Source organism: Ipomoea nil, unplaced genomic scaffold (assembly GCF_001879475.1).
Source record: "Ipomoea nil cultivar Tokyo-kokei standard unplaced genomic scaffold, Asagao_1.1 scaffold2826, whole genome shotgun sequence".
NCBI classification, from domain to species: domain Eukaryota; kingdom Viridiplantae; phylum Streptophyta; class Magnoliopsida; order Solanales; family Convolvulaceae; genus Ipomoea; species Ipomoea nil.
Window position 1 is genome coordinate 100071 of NW_017619254.1, and position 21471 is coordinate 121541.

The following is a 21471-nucleotide window of genomic DNA, read 5'->3' on the forward strand; positions in this document are numbered from 1 at the left end:
CGCCAATTCAAGGCACTAATCATGGACTAAACAGTTGTACCCCTCTTTTTCTTCCTTCCCACCCCCACCCTTCAGTAGCACTAGTCAGGCGTTCCATTTGCCCCGAAATTCCAACCCCTCACTCTTTTCAAACTTCAACAACCGCCGCTCACTCTCTCTCTGTGTCACCCGCTACCAAACAAAACCTACGCCGTTTAGCTTCACGATCGGAATCACTCATGGCCATCGCCGACGACAAGGATGGCAAAGTCTGGAGTCTGTTTAAGCTGATGCCGTTTCGAAGAACCTCTTCTTCCTCCTCTGTTTCCGCTGCTAATTGGCACAACAACACTTGTCCGCGGTCTGATGGATTAAGCGCCCCCAAAGTCTCCGCCGTAGCTCGATCTTTTCTCCCCGCACGCCGTCGTTTGAAGCTCGATCCGGCAAATACGCTGTATTTTCCTTGTACGCACTCTCGTCTTTATTCATGCACACTCTGATCTTCAATTCGCCTTTTAAATAGCTCTGTAATGAATGAATGGTTTGTTTTCTGGGTTGTAGATGAGCCTGGCAAGCAGGTTCGAAGTGCTATTAAGATTAAAAATACAAGCAAATCTCATGTAGCTTTCAAGGTACCTAGCTAAATTTCTCACACTTTGTTTTCTTCCTTCAATCTATTACGGAGTATTTAATTAATTTGCAGTTTAATTATTTCATCTGATTGGTGCTGTTTGCGTTTGTTGTTAGTTCCAAACAACTTCACCAAAAACCTGTTTCATGCGTCCTCCTGCTGCCATTCTTGCTCCAGGCAACAGCATTATAGCCACTGGTATGTACCTTTTATATATTTCTTAGTTCCTTCAATTCCCCTGTCACAATATTAATTCATTATATATAGTTCAGAATGTTGCACAAATCTTTGAATGTTGCCAGATAATTTTTGTTTTCAGTTATTTGTTGCACAAATCTGTGAATGTTGGCAGATAATTTTTGTTTTGTTTTGCCTATTCAGTATCATATCATGCTCTGATTTTGGATCATTACTCTAGTGTTCAAATTTGTAGAGCATCCAGAGAACAATGAAAAGCCAACAGAACAGAAAAGCAATCTGAAATTCAAAATCATGAGCCTCAAAGTTAAAGGAAATGTGGACTATGTACCAGAGCTGGTGAGTACCATCTTCTTCTTCTCTGATAATTTTTATAAACACCTATGCTCCATACTTCAGACCATGCATGTGTTTATCTTGAATGTTTCATAGTCTTATTAAAACCTCACATTCATGTCTGAATCAACTAGTATTGGTTTAATTATAAAATACGGAGTATTAAAATACATAGTTTTAGATACATATATGGATGTAAATTTGCTTTGCAAAAGGCCGGTGAAACTAACATACAAAAAATATTTGAAATTTGATCTAAACATTAACATAATATCAGCCATCTAATAAACGGATATAGACTAATTGAACAAGGTTTCTAAACACATAATTAAACCCATACTCTCTAGTAACCCTTTCCCATCTCAACATCGCCATTAAAACTCCCCTTACCCTCACCTGGATAATCAACTTCACTCATAAACCTAGACCAGAACCAATGCTCCTTCCACACAATCACCATCTCCTCGATCGGAATGTTCTTCGTCTCCGGCAAGAAGAAGTAGATGAAGATGGTCATCACCACCACCCAGAAGGCGAAGAAGATGAACAGCCCAAACTTGAGATGGCACAGCATTGTCAAGAACACTTGAGCAATAAGGAATGTGAAGATCATGTTCACTGACACATTGATACTCTGGGCAGCAGATCGGATTTCCAGTGGGAAGATCTCACTGGGCACCAGCCACCCCAAAGGCCCCCACGACCAGGCAAATCCGGCCACGTATGTGCAGATGAATATCACCACCACCACCGCATACCATTTGGGTAGATCCCCTGGAGTTCCATTGATTCCAAACTTCAATGCTATGCAAATGGCAACGGCAATCTGCATGTTTTACCAGTCCAATTATCAGCTTAGACTTTTAACTTTTAATTGAGATGAAACATCAGAGAATAAAATCAGCATGGAATAACAAAATGTACCTGACAGATAAGCATTTGGATACCACCCTCAAGGAACAAGAACCTTCTTCCCAATTTATCAACATAGTAGATGGAAACCAAGGTGGCAAGAACATTAACGCCGCCAGTAATGACAGCAGACATGAGAGCAGCATCATCCTTAAACCCAATGGTGGTGAACAAGACAGGGGCGTAGAACATGATGACATTAATCCCAGTAAGTTGCTGGAAAAATGGGATCATGACAGCCATTGTTAGGTGCGGCCTATACTTCTTCTGCAACAGGTTTCCCCAGGGGTGTTCAACCTTCCTGGAGGCCTCACTGGCAGCCACCAAGTCATTGAACTCTTCATCGACGTTCTGGATTCCCCTGATTCTCTTCAGCTTAGTCTTGGCATCGTCATGGTTGCCACGCTCAATCATGGAGTTTGGCGTCTCGGGAAGGAGAAGCGAACCGACTGTGATGATCAGGGCGGGAACCATGGCACCTCCCAAGCTCAAACGCCATCCCCAGTGGATTTTGGAGAAGAAGTAGTTCAACACATTGGCTACCAAAATACCAATTGTAATGGAAAGCTGAAATCCAATGTTGAGTGCTCCTCTGTACTTGTATGGAGCCATTTCAGAGAGATATAACGGCACAGACTGCACAAACAAATGACATGTTAAAAAAAGACCGTCTTGCTGCTCGGAAAGAACCATTTTTGTCGTGTATAAACAAAACATGCGAATCTCTTAATCCAGTGCAGAAGTCAGAAGAACAGACATCATTAAGGATTTAATCCAATGATGTTTTAGTGTTTGGGTTTATGATTGGACTAAAACAGTAGTTAGGTGAGAGATGATTTTTCCTGATTGGCAAATCCGATACCCAAACCCAGCAAAATACGGCCGATGATCAACATCCCGACATTCTGAGAAAAGCCGTTGATGAGAGCTCCGGGGCAGAAGAGAACACCTCCGAACAACATGGACAATCTCCGACCTAGTTTTCTGGTCACCCAAGACGCAACCAATGAAGAAACCAGAGCCGCCAAGTAGAGGGACGAGGTGAACATAGTCAAAGTTTGACTGTCAAACTTGCAGTACTGATTCACACCTTTATCTGCGTTCTTCTTTCTAAAAACCTTCGGAAAGAACCTTTCCAAGAATGTGTCCATGGATGTCACACCCCCTATTTCAAAGAAACAACATTAAAAAAAAAACATTCAACACCATAAACATAACGAAAGATTACAGCTTTATTGGAGCAAAACGTACCCGAAATACCAATGTCATAACCGAAAATAAGCCCTCCCATGGCTGCCACAATACAAGTTACAGTCACATATAGAGTGAGGTTGCCGGGGTATTCCTTGCCATTACCGGGACCTGGGCCGATTCTTCCTCCAGCCATCTTTTTCCTTTTATATTTAGCAGCAGAGTTTTCTGGGGTTTCTGAAACTTGAGAAAGAACAGACAGAGAGAGAGAATGGAAGAGATTGCAAAGTGCAGAGAAGAAGTAAACAATAGGGAGATGGTATTGGTTGAGGAATGGGTAGTTTTATAACCCCAGTGTTCTTCTCCGTTTTTTTTTTTTTTGGAAATATTAATTAATATGGAAAAGTTAGATTAGGAAACTCTTTTATTTTTCCAAAATCTTTATTAGGAAACTCTTTTATTTTTAGTTAACAAAATATATCTACTTTCCTAAACATATTTATTACTTAATTATTATCTATCTAATTTCCTAAACATTTTTAATTAGTAAATACATGATCAATTGTTCACAATTAATAATGTATCTAATGTGGATCATGCATGTCTTTATCTTGAATGTTCAGGAAGGCAAAACTAAGGAAAATGACCTCTTAAACTATTCTTCTTTTTACACAGTTCAATGAGCAGAAGGACCAAGTAGCCAAGGAGCAGATACTAAGGGTTATTTTTCTCGACTCTGAACGTCCATGTCCTGTGAGTACATGTTATTTGCTTATGTTGTTACTTCATGCAAGATATGTTGATTTTGGTGAGCCCTAGCGGGTGACCATTGTAGGCACCAGACACTGGTCCTTCTACTCAATTGGATATTGAGTCATTGCGATTTATTCCTCCGTTATCCAGTCAGGCCAAAGTGTGGAGCCCGGGGAGAGGCCGGGAATTTTGCTTGCAAGATTTTTGTGATATATATTCATTTGTGGATGCAAGGGCTAAATGTTGTATTCCATTTTCTTGCTAAGGCTCTGGAAAAACTGAAAAGGCAGTTGGATGAGGCTGATGCTGCTGTTGAGGCATGCAAGAAGCCTACAGAAGTAGGCCATAGTCTTATTGGTGAAGGGCTTGTGGTAGATGAATGGGTGAGTTTAGCTACTACCCAAACTTCAAACATTTTTCATTTTTGATTTATTACAGGCCGGTCACACTACAAGAAAATAGTAAATTACTAACAGATTTAGCAACGACTTAAATAGATATAGCTTAAATATCTACATATTTCATTGTTATTCGTTGCTAAATTAAATAGCTACCATTTTCAGTAATTTACTTACAAAATTTTTCATTGGTATATTGAGTTCATGGTTGTTTCTGCTTCAATTTGCAGAAGGAAAGAAGAGACAGATACCTAGGTCTGCAGCAAAGTGAAGGGGTAGACTCGGTATAAGTGGCTGCTCTACTCTGATTAGAATTATTTTTTATGAATTTCAAACATTTCCAAACTCAATACAACGTTTATTGGTGTTCTTATGTATATAAGTATATTTATATACTCTTATAAACCAGATGGAAAGAACCTTTTCAAGAATGTATCCATGGATGTCACACCCCCTGATTCATTAACAACAAACACAAATCATCAAAATCTCATATTAAAAAAAAATAATAAAATTGTGTAAGGTGGTTGTGCACAACCACTGATATACAGTGATTGCGAATTTTTATTGTAACTTAATAACTAAAAAAGTTGTAACAAAACATCCAAGATTGTGGCTTGGTTCGAGTAACACTACATACCTAAAATCCCGAAATCATAACCGAAAATGAGACCTCTTATGGCTGCAACAATACAAGTAAGATTGACATATAGAGTAAGCTTGTCGGGACTGGGGCCAATTCCACCACCAGCCATCTTCTTATTTTCTAATCAAAAGGGTTTCCTAGGAGAGTTTGGTCAGCAAATTAAAGAAGTAAAGAGAGAGAATATGGAGTGGAGGGAAGGAGAAAAGAGAAGAATAGAGATTGAGAATTGGTATTTCTAAATCTGGAAACTGGTCAAGTACCTTGTGCTCATATGACATTTAGTGACCTCTTCCATATGAGGATCATTAGCAGGGCCGGCCCTGGGGTAAGGGCAGGCTGGGCCCTTGCCCAGGGCCCACGCTTGGGGAAGGGTTCCATTCTATCTCTTATATATATATATATATATATATATATATATATATATATATATATATATATATATATATATATATATATATGTATTGAGAATAAGTAATTTATATACATATACTTTATAGTAAGGTGAATTTGTTTGGTTGGTAAGATATTTGAATTTTAACCTCATTTAATCAAAGGCCTGTGATCCAATCCTTCCCTTCACATTTTAGAATTTCTTTGCTTATATTCTAATGTATCTTTTAAAAAATTATTTTATTAATTTTTTGTGTTTAATACGGAGTAATATTTTTAATGTAATTTTTAAATATATAAATTTTCATATATTTATACTAAACATATTATGAAATTTTTTTATATTAAATATATAAATTTTTAATGTAGCTTCTAAATTTATAAATTTTTATATACTTATACTAAACATATTATAAAACATTGAATTAAAAAAAGTTCAATCAACTCATGTTAACCAAACAAGACACGTAAAAACAAGACGGAGGGGGTTATATGAGATATTTTGAGATTGAATTATAAAAATAAAAAAAAAGGATAATTTACCGCTTCTATCATGTTACTGGCTCTATTACATTGTAGTATCTGTTCATATACTTTCTCAACCTACTACATTGTAGTATCTGTTCATATACTTTCTCAACCTACTGAAACACAAAGAACCAATAACGCAACGCTTCCACTGAGGCTCAAACTCATAATCTTCCAAATGGAAGTCCAACCCGGATACCATTAGACCACATAGTCCTGATTAAAATTTATGTATTTAAAAGAAAAAGTATTTATAAAAATCATGTAAATAATATAGAAGATGTGTGATTTATAATATGCTTTATGTTCAAACTATTTTATCTAGATAATTATGTTTCATATCTTTTTACAATTTTTTTTTTTTTTTGCGTTTTAAAATATTTTAATTTCTTGCTCCTAGTCAAAAAAGTTTTTTAGCTTCACATATGTTTGTAATTATTGTTTTATAAATTTTTAATAATTAATTAATTTATTATTTATTATGATAACAATGTTATTGTTTATAAGTTTACTTGATTTTAAATTATTTATTATTTTTATAAAATATAATAATTATTTATCTATGAAGGCAATTATTTATTGTTTTGCATTAAGGAAAGCATCTAGAATTTTTTTCAATGATTGTTATTGTGTATGTAAAATTGTTAAAAACTTGTTAATCTTATTTAAAGTTATTGATATTAATAATTTTTCTTATTTAATTTAAATTTTAGGCATTAAATATATATTAACCGGGGCCCATTTTTTTTGTCTTGCCCCGGATCTATAAAATGATAGGACTGGCCCTGGTCATTAGATCGAGCTTCAGTGTTGTTGACTCTTTGAGAAAGTATGTTTGAACCGATACGATGTAATAGAGGGACAGAAAATTTACATTTTACAATTATATAATCCATATCCATATTTGGTATAATATAGTGGAGGCACAGAAAATTTTATAAAAATTAAATTCCCAAAGCGGCCGGCTAATGATATGATGGATGACCTTATCACAATACTGTGGTTTGCATTTTGTATTGATTGTAACGTCTGCTATTTTGGAGGCTTTACATCTTCGGTGGCTATAACACAAGACATATATGCATTGTATTTCGCCACCAGAAAACTCACCAAACCACGTCTCCGCCGCCGTCAGTTTCTTCACTCCTCCAAACTAAATCGCCGTATTCCGCCACCTGAAAATTTGTAATTCCCCTCCCTCCACTCTCAACTATATATATGCATCCACTAAGACAGAACACCTACTCACTAACCGCGTTGATATATTTCTTTCCATATTTAAACCTCAAAGCAAGTTAAACAAGATTGTTTTGCAGTGAAAAATGAGTTACATTAGCAGAGTGTGCATGGCGACTAGCGTCGTCGTTGTCGAGAACACGATCGATCATTTCTCCAGGTACTTCTCCGGCGTGAGAACGCCGCCGGTGGCTCCTAGTTTTTCAGGCGAGCAAGAAGGTGGTAGATTTTGCGTAAATGGTGATCATGGGCGGGGAGACGATGGGAAGAGAAAAGAGGTTGATGAGCATGATGAGTCTCTTCGAAAAGTCATGCTTATCAACTGGTGGGCTCTGAACTAGCGGCCCATTTAAATTCGAGAATTTTGGGCCCAACTCATGTTTTATGCAGTCTATTCAGGCCCATTTCAAACCCAAATCACTGTTAAGCATTGATCCAGCCCTTTTTCCATTTCTATTTGTGAAAACAAATATACTTATTTTTGTTCTAGTTAGAAAATTACTTGAAATATTTGTAAAATTGAGGCACCAACTTTATAGAAAATAATCAGATACTACAAGTCTTGTAAAATTTAATATAAGATTTTTGCATACAAGGTATGGTATTCCCTCATTGTAAAACTAATTCAAATTTACATCGAGTCACACCAAATTTTTTTGATCTTGCTATTGAATTAACCGTTTGCTTGCACTCAAAATGTTATCAAAATTATTTGGGACAACTCCAACAAAATTAGTCAAGTTATTAATTTGGTAATCAAAAGATTACATGTTCAACTCTTAGTAATAGTTGTCTATTAGCCTTTTTCGTTTGAACTGATCAACTATTAATAATATAGCCTTCAAATATGAACAATCTAGCTTTATAAGGTGAAATTTATCACATATATATATATATATATATATATATATATATATATATATATATATATATATTCGAATAGTGACAGCAGATTTTCTACGTGCCTCAAAAAGAATTATTTGTGAGAAAAGGAGTCGATACTTCGGAGTAAAACATAAAACCATTTCCGACCATGCATTCTTGTCCAAATTCCAAAGTGCTACACCAAAATGGATATATGAACAAAGGAATCATGTGATTCATCTCATGTCTCCATGTTTTATGCAACTTAAATCCGTGAATCAACCAAATACCTCTTCCCATTTCCAACCTTAAACTTATCCAATTGTTCTCTTCAACATTTGGGGTCTCACTTATCCACATATCAGTGATGAATAATTAAATAACCAAAAAAAAAAAAAATCAAAACATATAAGTTTTATTTGTTACACCATAGATTTTGTCCAGTCAAGATGTATTATGACATCATAATTAAAGAAAACTCGAGTTTGAAACTTTTAATTAAATTACAATCAGTGTTGCAAAAATCGCGCCTAGGCGCCGATTAGGCGCTAGGAGACCGCCGCGAGGAATGGCCTCGGCGGCCTCCTCTGCGGCCGGCCGGCTTGGCGGCCGCCTAGACCGCCTAATCGGCCGGTTCGGCGATATTTTTTTTTTTTTGAAAATGTCAGAAAAGTTTCGAAAGGCATAACTTTTGACTCGGTTGGTCCACTAATTTCTCAAAAAAAATGCTCTTTAGCTCTTAATTTTAGTTTTTTATGTATTTAGATGGTTTAAACAATCTTTTGAACAATTTTACTATCACTTTTGTAAATATTTTCTAAAAAATAACTATGGAAACCTTATGTTTTAGTACTAAATTTTTAATTTTAATTTTTTTTTAATTAAAAAAAATAAAATAAAAATAAAATAAAAAATCGACGCCTAGGCACCCTAGGCACTAGGCGCCTAACGTTTTTTGCAACATTGATTACAATAGACTCATATTATCTGATTCACATTTTAGGGTAATCAAAACTTTAGTTGGAAATTTAAATTAGGATTTAGAAACTATAATAGCTTCAATAACAAGGTTTTGAAGTCTTTATCGAATTTATTACCAAGAAGATGTTTTACTTTTTTTTGGGATAAAAGGTACATTTTGAGATTAATTGCACTTTTGTTACCCAAAAGGTCCACTACTCAAATTTAGAGCATGTGAATTCGATTCTCCACTTTGGAATAAAGATGTCACACCAGAAGCTTCTCATTAATAACTTTATGAAGCTATTGGGTAAGGGTACAATGATCTAACCCAATTGAAGTCCAAATTTATCATATATTAGAATAATTAATTAGAAATATGATAAAATAATTATATTCAAAATATTAAACATGTTTCAAGTAAATCTCACATGGATACTCGATGTGTCAATATAAAAAGTAGAAAATGTGTCAAGTTATATTGTATATTTTGCATCCGGACAAACATTGTAGTTTGATTGGTCATAGAGGGCCTTAATTCCCAAAGCACAAACAATCTATTATTGATATAGTAAAGTTGCTCGCTCACTTGGCCTTTGCCATTAATATGATTGAAAGAGCCTTTGTTTGGGTCAACTTTAGCCAAGTTAGTCGGACAGCTAGTTTGATAACCACAATGTTCTAAGTTAGACTCTACATGAGAGTTTTTTATTGACTTTCTTAGCTTGAGCCGGTCAAATATGAACAACATATGCTAATTTATCTCGTTGTGGTCCTTTGTCAATTAGAGTTATAAGACGAATTTCACCTAAAGTGCACATTTGGATAATGACGGTAGGCAAAATTATCATTCATTTTAATTAGCTAGTGCTTAGTCCTAGCACTCGAATTGTGCTCGTGTTATCACAAAAAAGTACCTAGTTCAAAAAAAAAAAAAAAAAAAAAAAACCTTTAAAATGATAGATAAAATGTTTCTTTATAAAAATGGAACTTACGTACTTTTATGTACCTTAGACTCAATTTTATTACTGATGTAGTAAATACTTGCTTCTACTACAAATATGTATTTTGATCGAATACTTGTATAGAGTATGTATGAATATATGAAGAAGCACCCAGGAATTGGCTGGAAGAAGCCTGTTTTACTCACTTTTGTTATTGAATGGTTCGAGAGTGTATAGTAGAGGGTAGAGAGAATGTAAGAGAAGTCCAAGAAGCCCCTTAAGTGTAGTCGAGTAGAAGTGAAGGAGAGACCCCTTAACTAGAGGGTTAGGTCCCCTTATATAGGGAGACCTTAGACTTTTCAGGAATAACATATTTTCCATGAGCCACCCAACTATGACCTATCGAACGTGTGTACAAAATACGTAAGATAATATACCCGATATATATTCCCTATTTTATTTTAAACAACCTCTATTTTATTTTATATACCAGACTTAGTAGAGTTGATTCAAAATTGAACTTTTATATATTTAGTAATTTAGTAATTAATTAATTTTAATATATTCTCCCAAAAAGGTAAGGAGTAGGCCAGGTATTGCTAACTTTGGAGTGCACAAAAGCTTGATTCTATTCCTTCTTGTTTGGATATATGCAAGAGTTTGAAAACAAAGTAGGAGACATTAACCGAAAAGAAAGAAAATAAAAAAGTTTTCTTTTTCGTGTATGAATTGTTTCTCTTTGGGATTCTCCAAAATCGAAAACCTAACAGAACAAAACACTCCCACATGTGAAGTACCAAAGTTCTCTGTTCTGACTTGTCTATTATATGAAAAGGTTATCATTTGCTCCCAAGGTATTGATCCTTAGATTTAAATTCGAAAACCAGTAAAATAAGGTAGAATCTGGTTGTTGTTGTTGTTGTTTTTTTTTTTTTTTTTTAATTCAAGATTGAGATCCCTCTTTGTTGAGAATTTGAACTAAGTAATTGTTGAATCATTACACACATCCTTAATATTTTGACCATTAAATTATGCCCCGAAGATTGTCTAGACCTCCTTGTGTTTGAGGAGAATATTATGAATGTTTCTTAGTCTTATTAAAACCTACATTCATGTCTGAATCAACTAATATTGGTTTAATTATAAAGCATTAAAATACATTGTTTTAGATACATATATGAATGTCAATTTGCTTTGCAAAAGGCCGGTGAAACTAAGATAGACAAAATATTTGAAATTTGATCTAAACATTAACATAATTTCAGCCATCTAATAAATGGATATAGACTAATTGAACCAGGTTTGTAAACCCATAAACACATAATTAAGCTCCACTTAATCACACCCACATACATATATAATTTCTTATATATCATACTCTCTTGTAGCCATCACCACCCTTTCCCATCTCAACACCGCCATTAAAACTCCCCTTACCCTCACCTGGGTAATCAACTTCAGTCATAAACCTAGACCAGAACCAATGCTCCTTCCACACAATCACCATCTCCTCGATCGGAATGTTCTTTGTCTCCGGCAAGAAGAAGTAGATGAAGATGGTCATCACCACCACCCAGAAGGCGAAAAAGATGAACAACCCAAACTTGAGATGGCACAGCATTGTCAAGAACACTTGAGCAATAAGGAATGTGAAGATCATGTTCACTGACACATTGATACTCTGGGCAGCCGATCGGATTTCCAGTGGGAAAATCTCACTGGGCACCAGCCACCCCAGAGGCCCCCACGACCAAGCAAATCCGGCAACGTATGTGCAGATAAATATCACCACCACCACCGCATACCATTTGGGTAGATCCCCTGGAGTTCCATTGATTCCAAACTTCAATGCTATGCAAATGGCAACAGCAATCTGCATGTTTTACCAGTCCAATTATCAGCTTAGACTTTTAATTGAGATAAGCACCAGAAAACGAAATCAGCATGGAATAACAAAATGTACCTGGCAGATAAGCATTTGGATACCACCCTCAAGGAACAAGAACCTTCTTCCCAATTTATCAACATAGTAGATGGAAACCAAGGTGGCAAGAACATTAACGCCGCCAGTAATGACAGCAGACATGAGAGCAGCATCATCCTTAAACCCAATGGTGGTGAACAAGACAGGGGCGTAGAACATGATGACATTAATCCCAGTAAGTTGCTGGAAAAATGGGATCATGACAGCCATTGTTAGGTGCGGCCTATACTTCTTCTGCAACAGGTTTCTCCAGGGGTGTTCAACCTTCCTGGAGGCCTCACTGGCAGCCACCAAGTCATTGAACTCTTCATCGACGTTCTCAATTCCCCTGATTCTCTTCAGCTTCGTCTTGGCATCGTCGTGCTTGCCTTGCTCAATCATGGAGTTTGGCGTCTCGGGAAGGAGAAGCGAACCGACTGTGATGATCAGGGCGGGAACCATGGCACCTCCCAAGCTCAAACGCCATCCCCAATGGATTTTGGAGAAGAAGTAGTTCAACACATTGGCTACCAAAATACCAATTGTAATGGAAAGCTGAAATCCAATGTTGAGTGCTCCTCTGTACTTGTATGGAGCCATTTCCGAGAGATATAACGGCACAGACTGCACAAACAAATGACACGTTAAAGAGAGTTCTTGAGCTAAACTTTTCAAATAAATTTTTACGAACAAATTTAATTTTGTTATTATACACAAAAGATCACTCAAATCTGAAATTTTGTCAAAGCAAAACAAGCTAAAGATTTATACAAAGAAGTGTTAATTGAAAATTTGCACCGTGAGAGGATGTTTTTGACATTTTGTCACATTTGGCCTTTTCCAAAACTAGACAGGAAAATGAGACACTATATTGCAATTTAGTCATACTTAAAGTCAATTTTAAATAATAAATTCACAATCATCCAAGTCATTTACAATGAAATAATTAAGAAGCATGATCCTATCACATCAACTCATCAATATTTTTTGATTGAGCTTATTGGGGTCTTATAGCGTCACTCAAAAAACATAATAAAGATTAATTTTTTTTAGTACTATTCTTTAAACTTACTGAAGCACGAGTCAAAAACGCTATCCGGATTCAAACACGTGACCTCCTCTATTTGGGAGAGCAACAGTTATGCCCGTTGGCCTCAAGATTAATTTATTTTATTATTCTTTAAAAAAAATCTTGTGAGGAATATCCCACCAAACAAAACAAATGGATATTATTGGATTCAGAAGATCTGAAGGTGGAGTGTTAATTTCATGTAGGGGTAAGTGTGCAAATTGACAAAGTGGTAGGACCGGTTCAGAAATTATTAGAATTCTAAAAATGTCATTTGTCATCTTTTGGGAATACATCTCTGAGCTGTTCAGTGTTCATTAAAGTAAAGGCCATGTTCAGATCTGAGCTACATCAAAGGTGTTGACAATTAATAGGGCAAGAAATATATAAAAATAAACCCAAATTATTATTATTTCTTCTTTTTTTTATAATTTTTTTTAAAAAATGTTTGGTAAGAGACATTTGCGTGACAAATTCTAAAAAATGGGGAAGAAGAATTACATGACACAGAGAAAGAGACAAGCTAGCAAGAAACATAGCAGAGATTGAAAACATTTTATAATTTAAGAAAAAAGAAACACCGTCTTGCTCCTCGGAAAGAACCATTTTTGTCGTGTATAAACAAGTTGCGGACTTGCAGCACATTAAAAAACAAAAAAAATGGGGCAACAAGGCATAAACAAAACATGCGAATCTCTTAATCCAGCGCAAAAGTCAGAAGAACAGACATCATTAAGAAGAAAAAAAATTAAGGATTTAATCCAATGATGTTTTGGTTTTAGGTGAGTGATGATTTTACCTGATTGGCAAATCCGATACCCAAACCCAGCAAAATACGGCCGATGATCAACATCCCGACATTCTGAGCAAAGCCGTTGATGAGAGCTCCGGCGCAGAAGAGAACACCTCCGAACAACATGGAAAGTCTCCGACCTAGTTTTCTGGTGACCCAAGACGCAACCAGGGAAGAAACCAGAGCCGCCAAGTAGAGGGAGGAGGTGAACATAGTCAAAGTTTGACTGTCAAACTTGCAGTACTGATTCACATCTTTATCTGCGTTCTTCTTTCTAAAAACCTTCGGAAAGAACCTTTCCAAGAATGAGTCCATGGATGTCACACCCCCTATTTCATCAACAACAAACAAACAACATTAACAAAACATTCAACCCCATAAACATACACAACCAAAGATTACAGCTTTATTGGAGCAAACTAAAACGTACCCGAAATACCAATATCATAACCGAAAATCAGCCCTCCCATGGCTGCCACAATACAAGTTACAGTCACATATAGAGTGAGGTTGCCGGGGTATTCCTTGCCATTACCGGGACCGGGGCCGATTCCTCCTCCAGCCATCTTTTTCTTTTTCTAATAAGCAGCAGAGTTTTCCCAGAAAGTGTTGGGGTTTCTGAAACTTGAGAAAGAACAAAGAGAGAGAGAGAAAATGGAAGAGACTGCAAAGTGCAGAGAAGAAGTAAAGAATAGAGAGATGGTATTGGTTGAGGAATGGGTAGTTTTATAACCCCAATGTCGGATTATTTTCCCCGGAAACCATAGGTTTCACATTGCCCCCGGACTGCGACTTTTTTTTTATTCTTGTAAATAATATAAAAGTAATTAATTATTTTAATTGATATGGAAAAGTTAGAGTAATAATGTTATAATAACCATCTTTGCAACGGGTGCAAGAGTACGTATCCTACCTAAACATAGCTGTCCATTTATTTATTTATTTATTTCCTACTTTTATAGATATATATATTTCTTGTTAGCTGTCAAAATGATTTATTTTTCATATTTTTATAGATATATTTCTTGTAGCTGTCAAAATGCTTAATACAATGGTTATAGGACTACAGTATAACTCGTCATGAATAATTACTTGCGGCAGTTTGACTTTTAGGCATTCCTTTCTAATTTTGCAAATTTATTAGGCTGGCCAATGTATCACATCTTATTTTATTGTAATAAAATTACAATAGTAGAATTTCCAAATATATATTTTACTATCATTACTGGTTGATCAAAGTTTCAGTTCCTTTAATAACTTTACACGTTTCTATTGAGGTCTAAATTCTATTTTATCCAGAACAAAATTAATCATAGATTAGTCAACTATTTAAATTATCCGGCTCAAGATAACTTCAAATTGAAATAGATATTCATGGTAAGAATTTATACATCGACCGGTCAAATTAGGACGCCACTCATCTACGAAACACACACGTCAGCCATTAACCATTTCTTTCTTATCACAAGTTGTGAGGAGGAAGTTGGGCTGTTGTCCAGGAAACTGAAAATGCCTTGTTTACTAGTAGCAGTTGGGATCTAAACATTATTAAACCTAACATACTAAATACGTATTAACGTTTACCTTATAGTAAACTATGTTTATATAATATAAAATAAATGCGACGATTAGTACTTCACCAGTTTGAAACTGATGCCTCCATGTTTCTTGCAATTTGGTAGGTTTGGTTAGGTTGTCAAAAATCGATGAAGCAATCAATTTATTTTTATGTGCAATTAAAAAAAAAAAACATTTTATTGGGATTCTTATCAATAGTTGAATCAGCAACTTTTTTATTTTATTTTTAATTTACTTAAAATTTTTAGTTATCCAAGTTTGGATAGGAATAACCCATATAGTTAAATAGGTACGTTCCCGGCCTGCGACTTTATTTTATTTGTTGCTCTTCGTCAAGATGACCACAACATCCACCAAAAATATAGATTTTTAAAATATATTATATTATGGGACATTTTTGTACCAAATTATTGGACTTTATTCTGATGAATAATTTTTTTTTTAATGTATTGAATATAAAATTTAAATCAACTTAATTTTAAGGTGTATTTGGTTTGCACATGGAAACGAAATCAGAATGTGGATCAAATACTTGGTAATAGTATGTGTTTTGATGATAGTATTTTGCATGTTTGGTAGTAGGCTGAAATTAGAATTATTACCAAATGTTTAGTTATTTATGAACCTATAATGGGAATAAAGGTTTTAAAAATAAAAAATAAAATAAAAAATAAGGCAATTGATCATAATATAAGACATCCAAATTTTTAAAGCACCAATATGAACAAAAAAATCAAAACAAAAATCTAAAGTGCTAATTCAAACTTAAAAATCATATTACCAATAAAATGGAATGATAGCTTTTTAATTAGGAATATTGAGTTTTTAATTGGATGAGTAATCAAATCTTATAGTTGTATTTTAAAAAGTTGTCAACTAAACACTAACTACAACTTTGATTTACATTTCTAGTGTGTAAACTTATGAACCAAACACGCCACTTTTAATAAAATTTATTTTAATTATTAAACATTTAATTACAATGTTGAATTAATTATAGTATGTAAATCAAACTCCATCTTATTTTCCACTGTATAAAAGAAAAGACTAATAAAAGGGCTTCTAAAAGCATGTCAACGGTCAATTATTCAATAATTCCAATTTGGAAAATTCTCCCGTGGCACTTTTAATATTGTGGGGCGTCATCCTTATCGCCATCAAAAAGTTTCAAAAACCATTAATGAGTGAGAATTTGAAATACCTATCAAATCCTCCCCTACTATTATCAGCTTTCAAATTTAAACTAATTAGGATCATGTGATAATAAGAGGTGTTTGGATCACAGAATATTTAACGTAAATTATTAACAATACATATTTAGTTTATTATTAATGAGAAATTTTTATATATTAGAAAAAGTTACATAAAATTTGTATTAAGTACAAAAAGTTCAATTTAAAAATTATAAAATAACGTTTTAAAAAAAAAGTAAACAGGTTTAAATTAAAGTGTTTTATTTTGAATATTTTTTAGATTTTTAAAAGTAAATTCAATCGTTTAAAAATGAATGTATTTTTTTTAAATGTTGGACAATAGGAGTACTTAAGTACTTTGGATGTAGATATTAAAGGTAAGAAAATAAAAAACTAAAAAAGAAAAGTATTAGCCAGAAAAGGAAGTATAAACAATATTGCAACTTCCAAAGACACCTAAACGTTGGGGAGTTGGGGTGGGTAAAGTCGGAAAGTAGCATGGTGGGGTCCAGTAGGGCCCGACAAGATTCGAGTGATCAGAATTCAGTGAATCAGTAATGCTCCAACTTCGTATGAACCAGACCTCCCTTTGCTTTGCTCTCTCGTCTACAACTTTTTTACTCCATCAAGTACAGTAATTTTTTTATGGGAAAATGACACTTTTCCCCCCTGAGTTATATACCTATAGCATTTTTTTCCCCTATTGAAGTGGCTGTTTTTTCCCCTGAAATGTTAAATGGACATATTTACCCTTAAACTAAATATATAATTTATTTTTTTTCTCCAAGAAATTATGACCATAATTTGGTTCAAACCAAACAAACACTATAGCAACCAAACCGAAATATTCCAATTACAATTTAGAATCGAAATTTGATATTTAGAGTTTATTAAAACCGTGAACCGGAACGGACGGTTCATGTTCCGAACTGAAAAAATAAAATACATTTATTGTTGAATTTATACTATCTTAAAATAAAAAATAAAAAATAAAAAATAAAAAATAAAATTTTAAAATAAAGACGATTTAAAATCGCGAATCGGATCCGGAACCGCCGGTTCACGGTTCAAGATTCAATTTTTTTGATACATAATTTTAATAAATTGACATTTAAATATTGGGTTCTAGATCTGAATTATAACCGGAAACTATTAATTCGCTTGCTTTAGTATCCGGTTCAATTCAAACCGAACCGTACGTGGTCATCCCTACGTATACGTAATAATTTGTTGGAGTAGTAAAATAAATAAAATGTTTACTTTAAGGTATAAATGTCAATTTAATATATCAGGGGGAAAAAGCACCACTTTTAGAATAATTGAGGTGGCTAATGTGCTTACCTAAATAATTGAGGAGAAAAAGTGCTATAAGTATATAATTTAGGTGTAAAAAGTGCCATTTTCCCTTTTTTTATTTTTTATTTCTCTCAGTCAAGTTTTATTTATCAGTAATTTTATTTTTTATTTACCATTTTTTTTTCGGAAGATTTTTAGTATTTTAATATAAAAAGGGTCAAAAGTAATATGAAATAAATTAAATATCACTCATATATAATAATTCACATATTATAAGATAATCCATACTAAGACTATATATACCTTGAATATAAATCTATACATGCACTGATACCTGAGTAGCTAAGAATTTTGAACCTAGGAAAATGACAAATGTTGTCAGTGTCAAACAGCACAAACAAATAAACAATAAGACAATGTTTAAAATTCATATTTAGTGATTTATTTAATTTAAAAACCTACAATATAACGGTTAGTTGATCTCATCATTAGTTTAACACTTTAACCTAAAATTTTGTTAATGTAAGATATCTTGTGAATTTATGCTCAATGTTCAACTGGCCCACATCATGGCCTTGACATAGTCGTTGGAATTCATTTTCACAATGATTACATATTTTTCATTTTAATTATATTGTTCTACCGAATTAATTTAATATACACGTTTAAGTGAAATTATTCCCATGAAACATTATTTCACTATAATAATATTTTCACTTATAAAATGTATGCGTTAAGATTTAATCTTAATGTATAGAAATAATACTTTTTTTTTTTAGTGTACCCGAGTTTTCACCGTCAAACACACTGACTAATCCCTCCGCTGAGTTGTAGACACCCTCTTTTAGGTGGAACAGCGGGAGGTAAATAAGACTTATTTATAATGTTCAAAAAAAAAAAAAGACATTAATAAATATAAGAAATTTCAAATACTAATTCAAGCACATGATAGTTACCTCCCAATGATATCTTAGTTAAACAAAAGTAGCCACACACTTACAAATTGATTTACATTTACTTAAGATTAATGAGCGAACAACTAAATTAAAGGTTATGCATGAGAAAGTAGCTAGTAATGACATTCATAAACTGATAATATGCAAACTCTTTATTCATTACGAGTTTGAACCCCAGGCCAAATCGCTTTTCATCGTTCCTGTCTAGAAAACTCGATCTCTATCCATTATATTATGGTCTTCCGATCCATATTGGCGTATGCATACTTTGAATTACTTTAATTTCCATGCACGCATCTATCCACATTCAATTATTTTGTGTTTGCAATATTATTGTGAGCTGTATTATTTTCCTGCTGTCCATACATAATAAGATAAAGCAAGTTGGAATAATACTCACATGTTGTGAAGTCAACCCTATCATCCACAATCAAGTCTAGTCAACGATTCTAAATAGAATGCATGATGCCACTACCCAGTTGCGTAACTTGACTTCGACATTAGATCAGATATATATTGAATTTCCAAGTAGCTGCTGAAATTATGGACTGATGTAAACCAATCCATAATATTCAATACATGCCATTAGAAAATAATGCACCCACTCATGACCCCATGCACAAGTTAAAGTAACAAACAGAGCAACTCCAGCGGACTTACTCCGACAATTGATTTGGTAACGACAAAGTTCCGAATTTCACTCCCTATAATAGTTGTCTATAAAAACCTTCTCGACTTGATCTAAGCAACTTAGGTTGGTTTACCCCCTTGTAGTTCCTTGTCAGTTGAGATTACAAGGCAAGATTCATCCAAAGTACATTTTTATGTAGTGGTTGCAGACTCTCCTTCTATATTAGTAATTAAAAAATTGAAGTCACATTACTTGCATAACGGGCTTGGTAGACCCTACCTTAAAAATTGACCTTATTTTGTACAGGTGTAGATGATTTTTTTGCGACAAATATTATGTTTCCTTATCTTTTTCCAGCTACTATATGTATATATTAAAAATGGCTAATTTTAAATTTTCATCTACCGTTGGAAATAGGGCTTAATTATTGATGAATTAAGAGCTGTACAGTATGTGTTGGCAGTCAATTGGCAGAGCATGCATGTTTCTTAAGAGTGACTGCGTGGATTAATTATATTATCATATTGATTTTTAAAATTATTATTATTTCCACCAAGACTTTAATATATTCATGTACAAATCATCCTAACAAAGCAATAGAGGTAGCCCCGAAGCTTAGCGTTTGTCTAACTTGATGTCACGAGTCACGACTGAAGGTGGCAGTGAAGGAGTTCAATTCAAATCCACCTGAAAACATGAATGTGAAGAAGGGTCATGATGATGGAATGTGCGGATTGGATCATTTAATTTGTGCGTACATATAGTCTATGTTCTGATCGGTGGGCTGATTGTACGACTCGTGATTTACCTTTTTAGTGGCTCTAGGGTGGATTCTATGAACTTAGGATTAATCGGTTAATATTGGGATATTTTTATTTTTATTTTAAATGTAACACAATTAATGGTACCACTTGCAGTTTTGATGGCTCCTTTTGTTTGTAATGCACCCATACATATTGGAAGAACCTAATGGGAAGTTTACATATGAAAGCGCAAGCTGAAGTTTACATATGAACTTTAATGCTCCCACACGCTATTTCCCAACGTCTACGCCAATTTACTATAAATTCATTTATAACCACAACGGCCAACATTTTTTCCTAAAATAACAATTTATAAATTAATACTCCGTATATAGGCTAGTTTGAGAAAAAAAAAATTTAATAAAATAATTATGTGAAGAGGACTTTTAGACTTGGTAATTAATCCAATACTTTAGTGTTTCTCACTTCATATTTTAAGTTAAAATATTACGTTATGAATTTAAGTTTAGACCAAACTCAGGTGATAATTGAATTGAGGTTGTATTTATTGTGTGCAAATTTTACACCGATGAAAAACTGATCAATAACTTGGTAATTTGGCGTGTGAACATTTGAATGTTCAACTCCGAATGTGATATTGAAGACTTATTGGCATATATGAAGACTGTGAAGAAATTAAAGAATAGGCCAGATTTGTCAGCAAAAATAAATAAAAAATGGTGGGTCTATTGAAGCAGAAAGTGAAACTGATGTGATAACGAGAGTCACCAGAGAATTAAACTAACATTTTTATGACTTTGATCCTTTATTTCTCTTTTTAAGGTATGATGGGTTATACAGCAAACCTACTAGTATAATATTTCAGGTAAATACATTGTTCTTAAGTTGAGTCAAACCTTATAATTATTAAGTGAAATAGGTCTATAAACTTTATAATTATTAAATCAACTCTTCAACCCAGTTAGTCACAAGAATCCAAGAGTTGCTATCAGTACAATTATACAAAGATAGAAAAGCCATTAACGTTTACGCGTTTAGGCCCAGGGTATATTTGGGTTCAAGATTTGGATTACCCATCCACGTTATCAGTCTACAATTTTTGTTTCCACTGCTTGGCTTTTACACACAACATGAAAGCAATTTGCCTTCGGAGCCAGATTAGGTTGTTCAACAAAAATCCTTATCAAAACCCTATAGTTTTTCTTTTCTTTTTTGGTTGAAACAATGACAACCACAAACTTATAATGATAACAGCTAATAAC

The 21471-nt window shown here is 34.0% G+C and overlaps 2 protein-coding genes across 2 annotated transcripts; one reads left to right on the forward strand and one right to left on the reverse strand.

Moving 5' to 3' along the window:
• The first annotated feature begins 73 nt into the window (after positions 1-73).
• LOC109158960 (vesicle-associated protein 4-2-like) lies at positions 74-7079 on the forward strand. Its single transcript, XM_019306901.1, has 8 exons — positions 74-444; positions 541-611; positions 727-808; positions 1029-1147; positions 3923-4000; positions 4267-4383; positions 4629-4682; positions 7006-7079. The coding sequence occupies exons 1-8, from the start codon at positions 219-221 to the stop codon at positions 7027-7029; spliced, it is 771 nt and encodes a 256-aa protein (XP_019162446.1). The 5' UTR covers positions 74-218; the 3' UTR covers positions 7030-7079.
• A 4080-nt stretch (positions 7080-11159) lies between these two features.
• On the reverse strand, positions 11160-14500 carry LOC109158958 (sugar carrier protein C-like). Its single transcript, XM_019306899.1, has 4 exons — positions 14222-14500; positions 13798-14120; positions 11930-12553; positions 11160-11839 (listed from the first exon to the last, which is right to left on the reverse strand). Exons 1-4 carry the CDS (start codon positions 14355-14357, stop codon positions 11339-11341), a joined length of 1584 nt encoding a protein of 527 aa, XP_019162444.1. The 5' UTR covers positions 14358-14500; the 3' UTR covers positions 11160-11338.
• Positions 14501-21471: the final 6971 nt, after the last annotated feature.

Excerpts from the sequence above, each read along its gene's own strand:
- LOC109158958 (XM_019306899.1), bottom strand. The coding sequence starts at position 14,357 with ATGGCTGGAGGAGGAATCGGCCCCGGTCCCGGTAATGGCAAGGAATAC. Across the intron at positions 14,121-14,221 it reads TTATGATATTGGTATTTCGG|GGGGTGTGACATCCATGGAC; the intron begins GTACGTTTTAGT and ends TTGATGAAATAG. Across the intron at positions 12,554-13,797 it reads GTATCGGATTTGCCAATCAG|TCTGTGCCGTTATATCTCTC; the intron begins GTAAAATCATCA and ends TTGTTTGTGCAG.
- LOC109158960 (XM_019306901.1), top strand. The coding sequence starts at position 219 with ATGGCCATCGCCGACGACAAGGATGGCAAAGTCTGGAGTCTGTTTAAG. Across the intron at positions 612-726 it reads AATCTCATGTAGCTTTCAAG|TTCCAAACAACTTCACCAAA; the intron begins GTACCTAGCTAA and ends GTTTGTTGTTAG. Across the intron at positions 4,384-4,628 it reads GGCTTGTGGTAGATGAATGG|AAGGAAAGAAGAGACAGATA; the intron begins GTGAGTTTAGCT and ends TTCAATTTGCAG.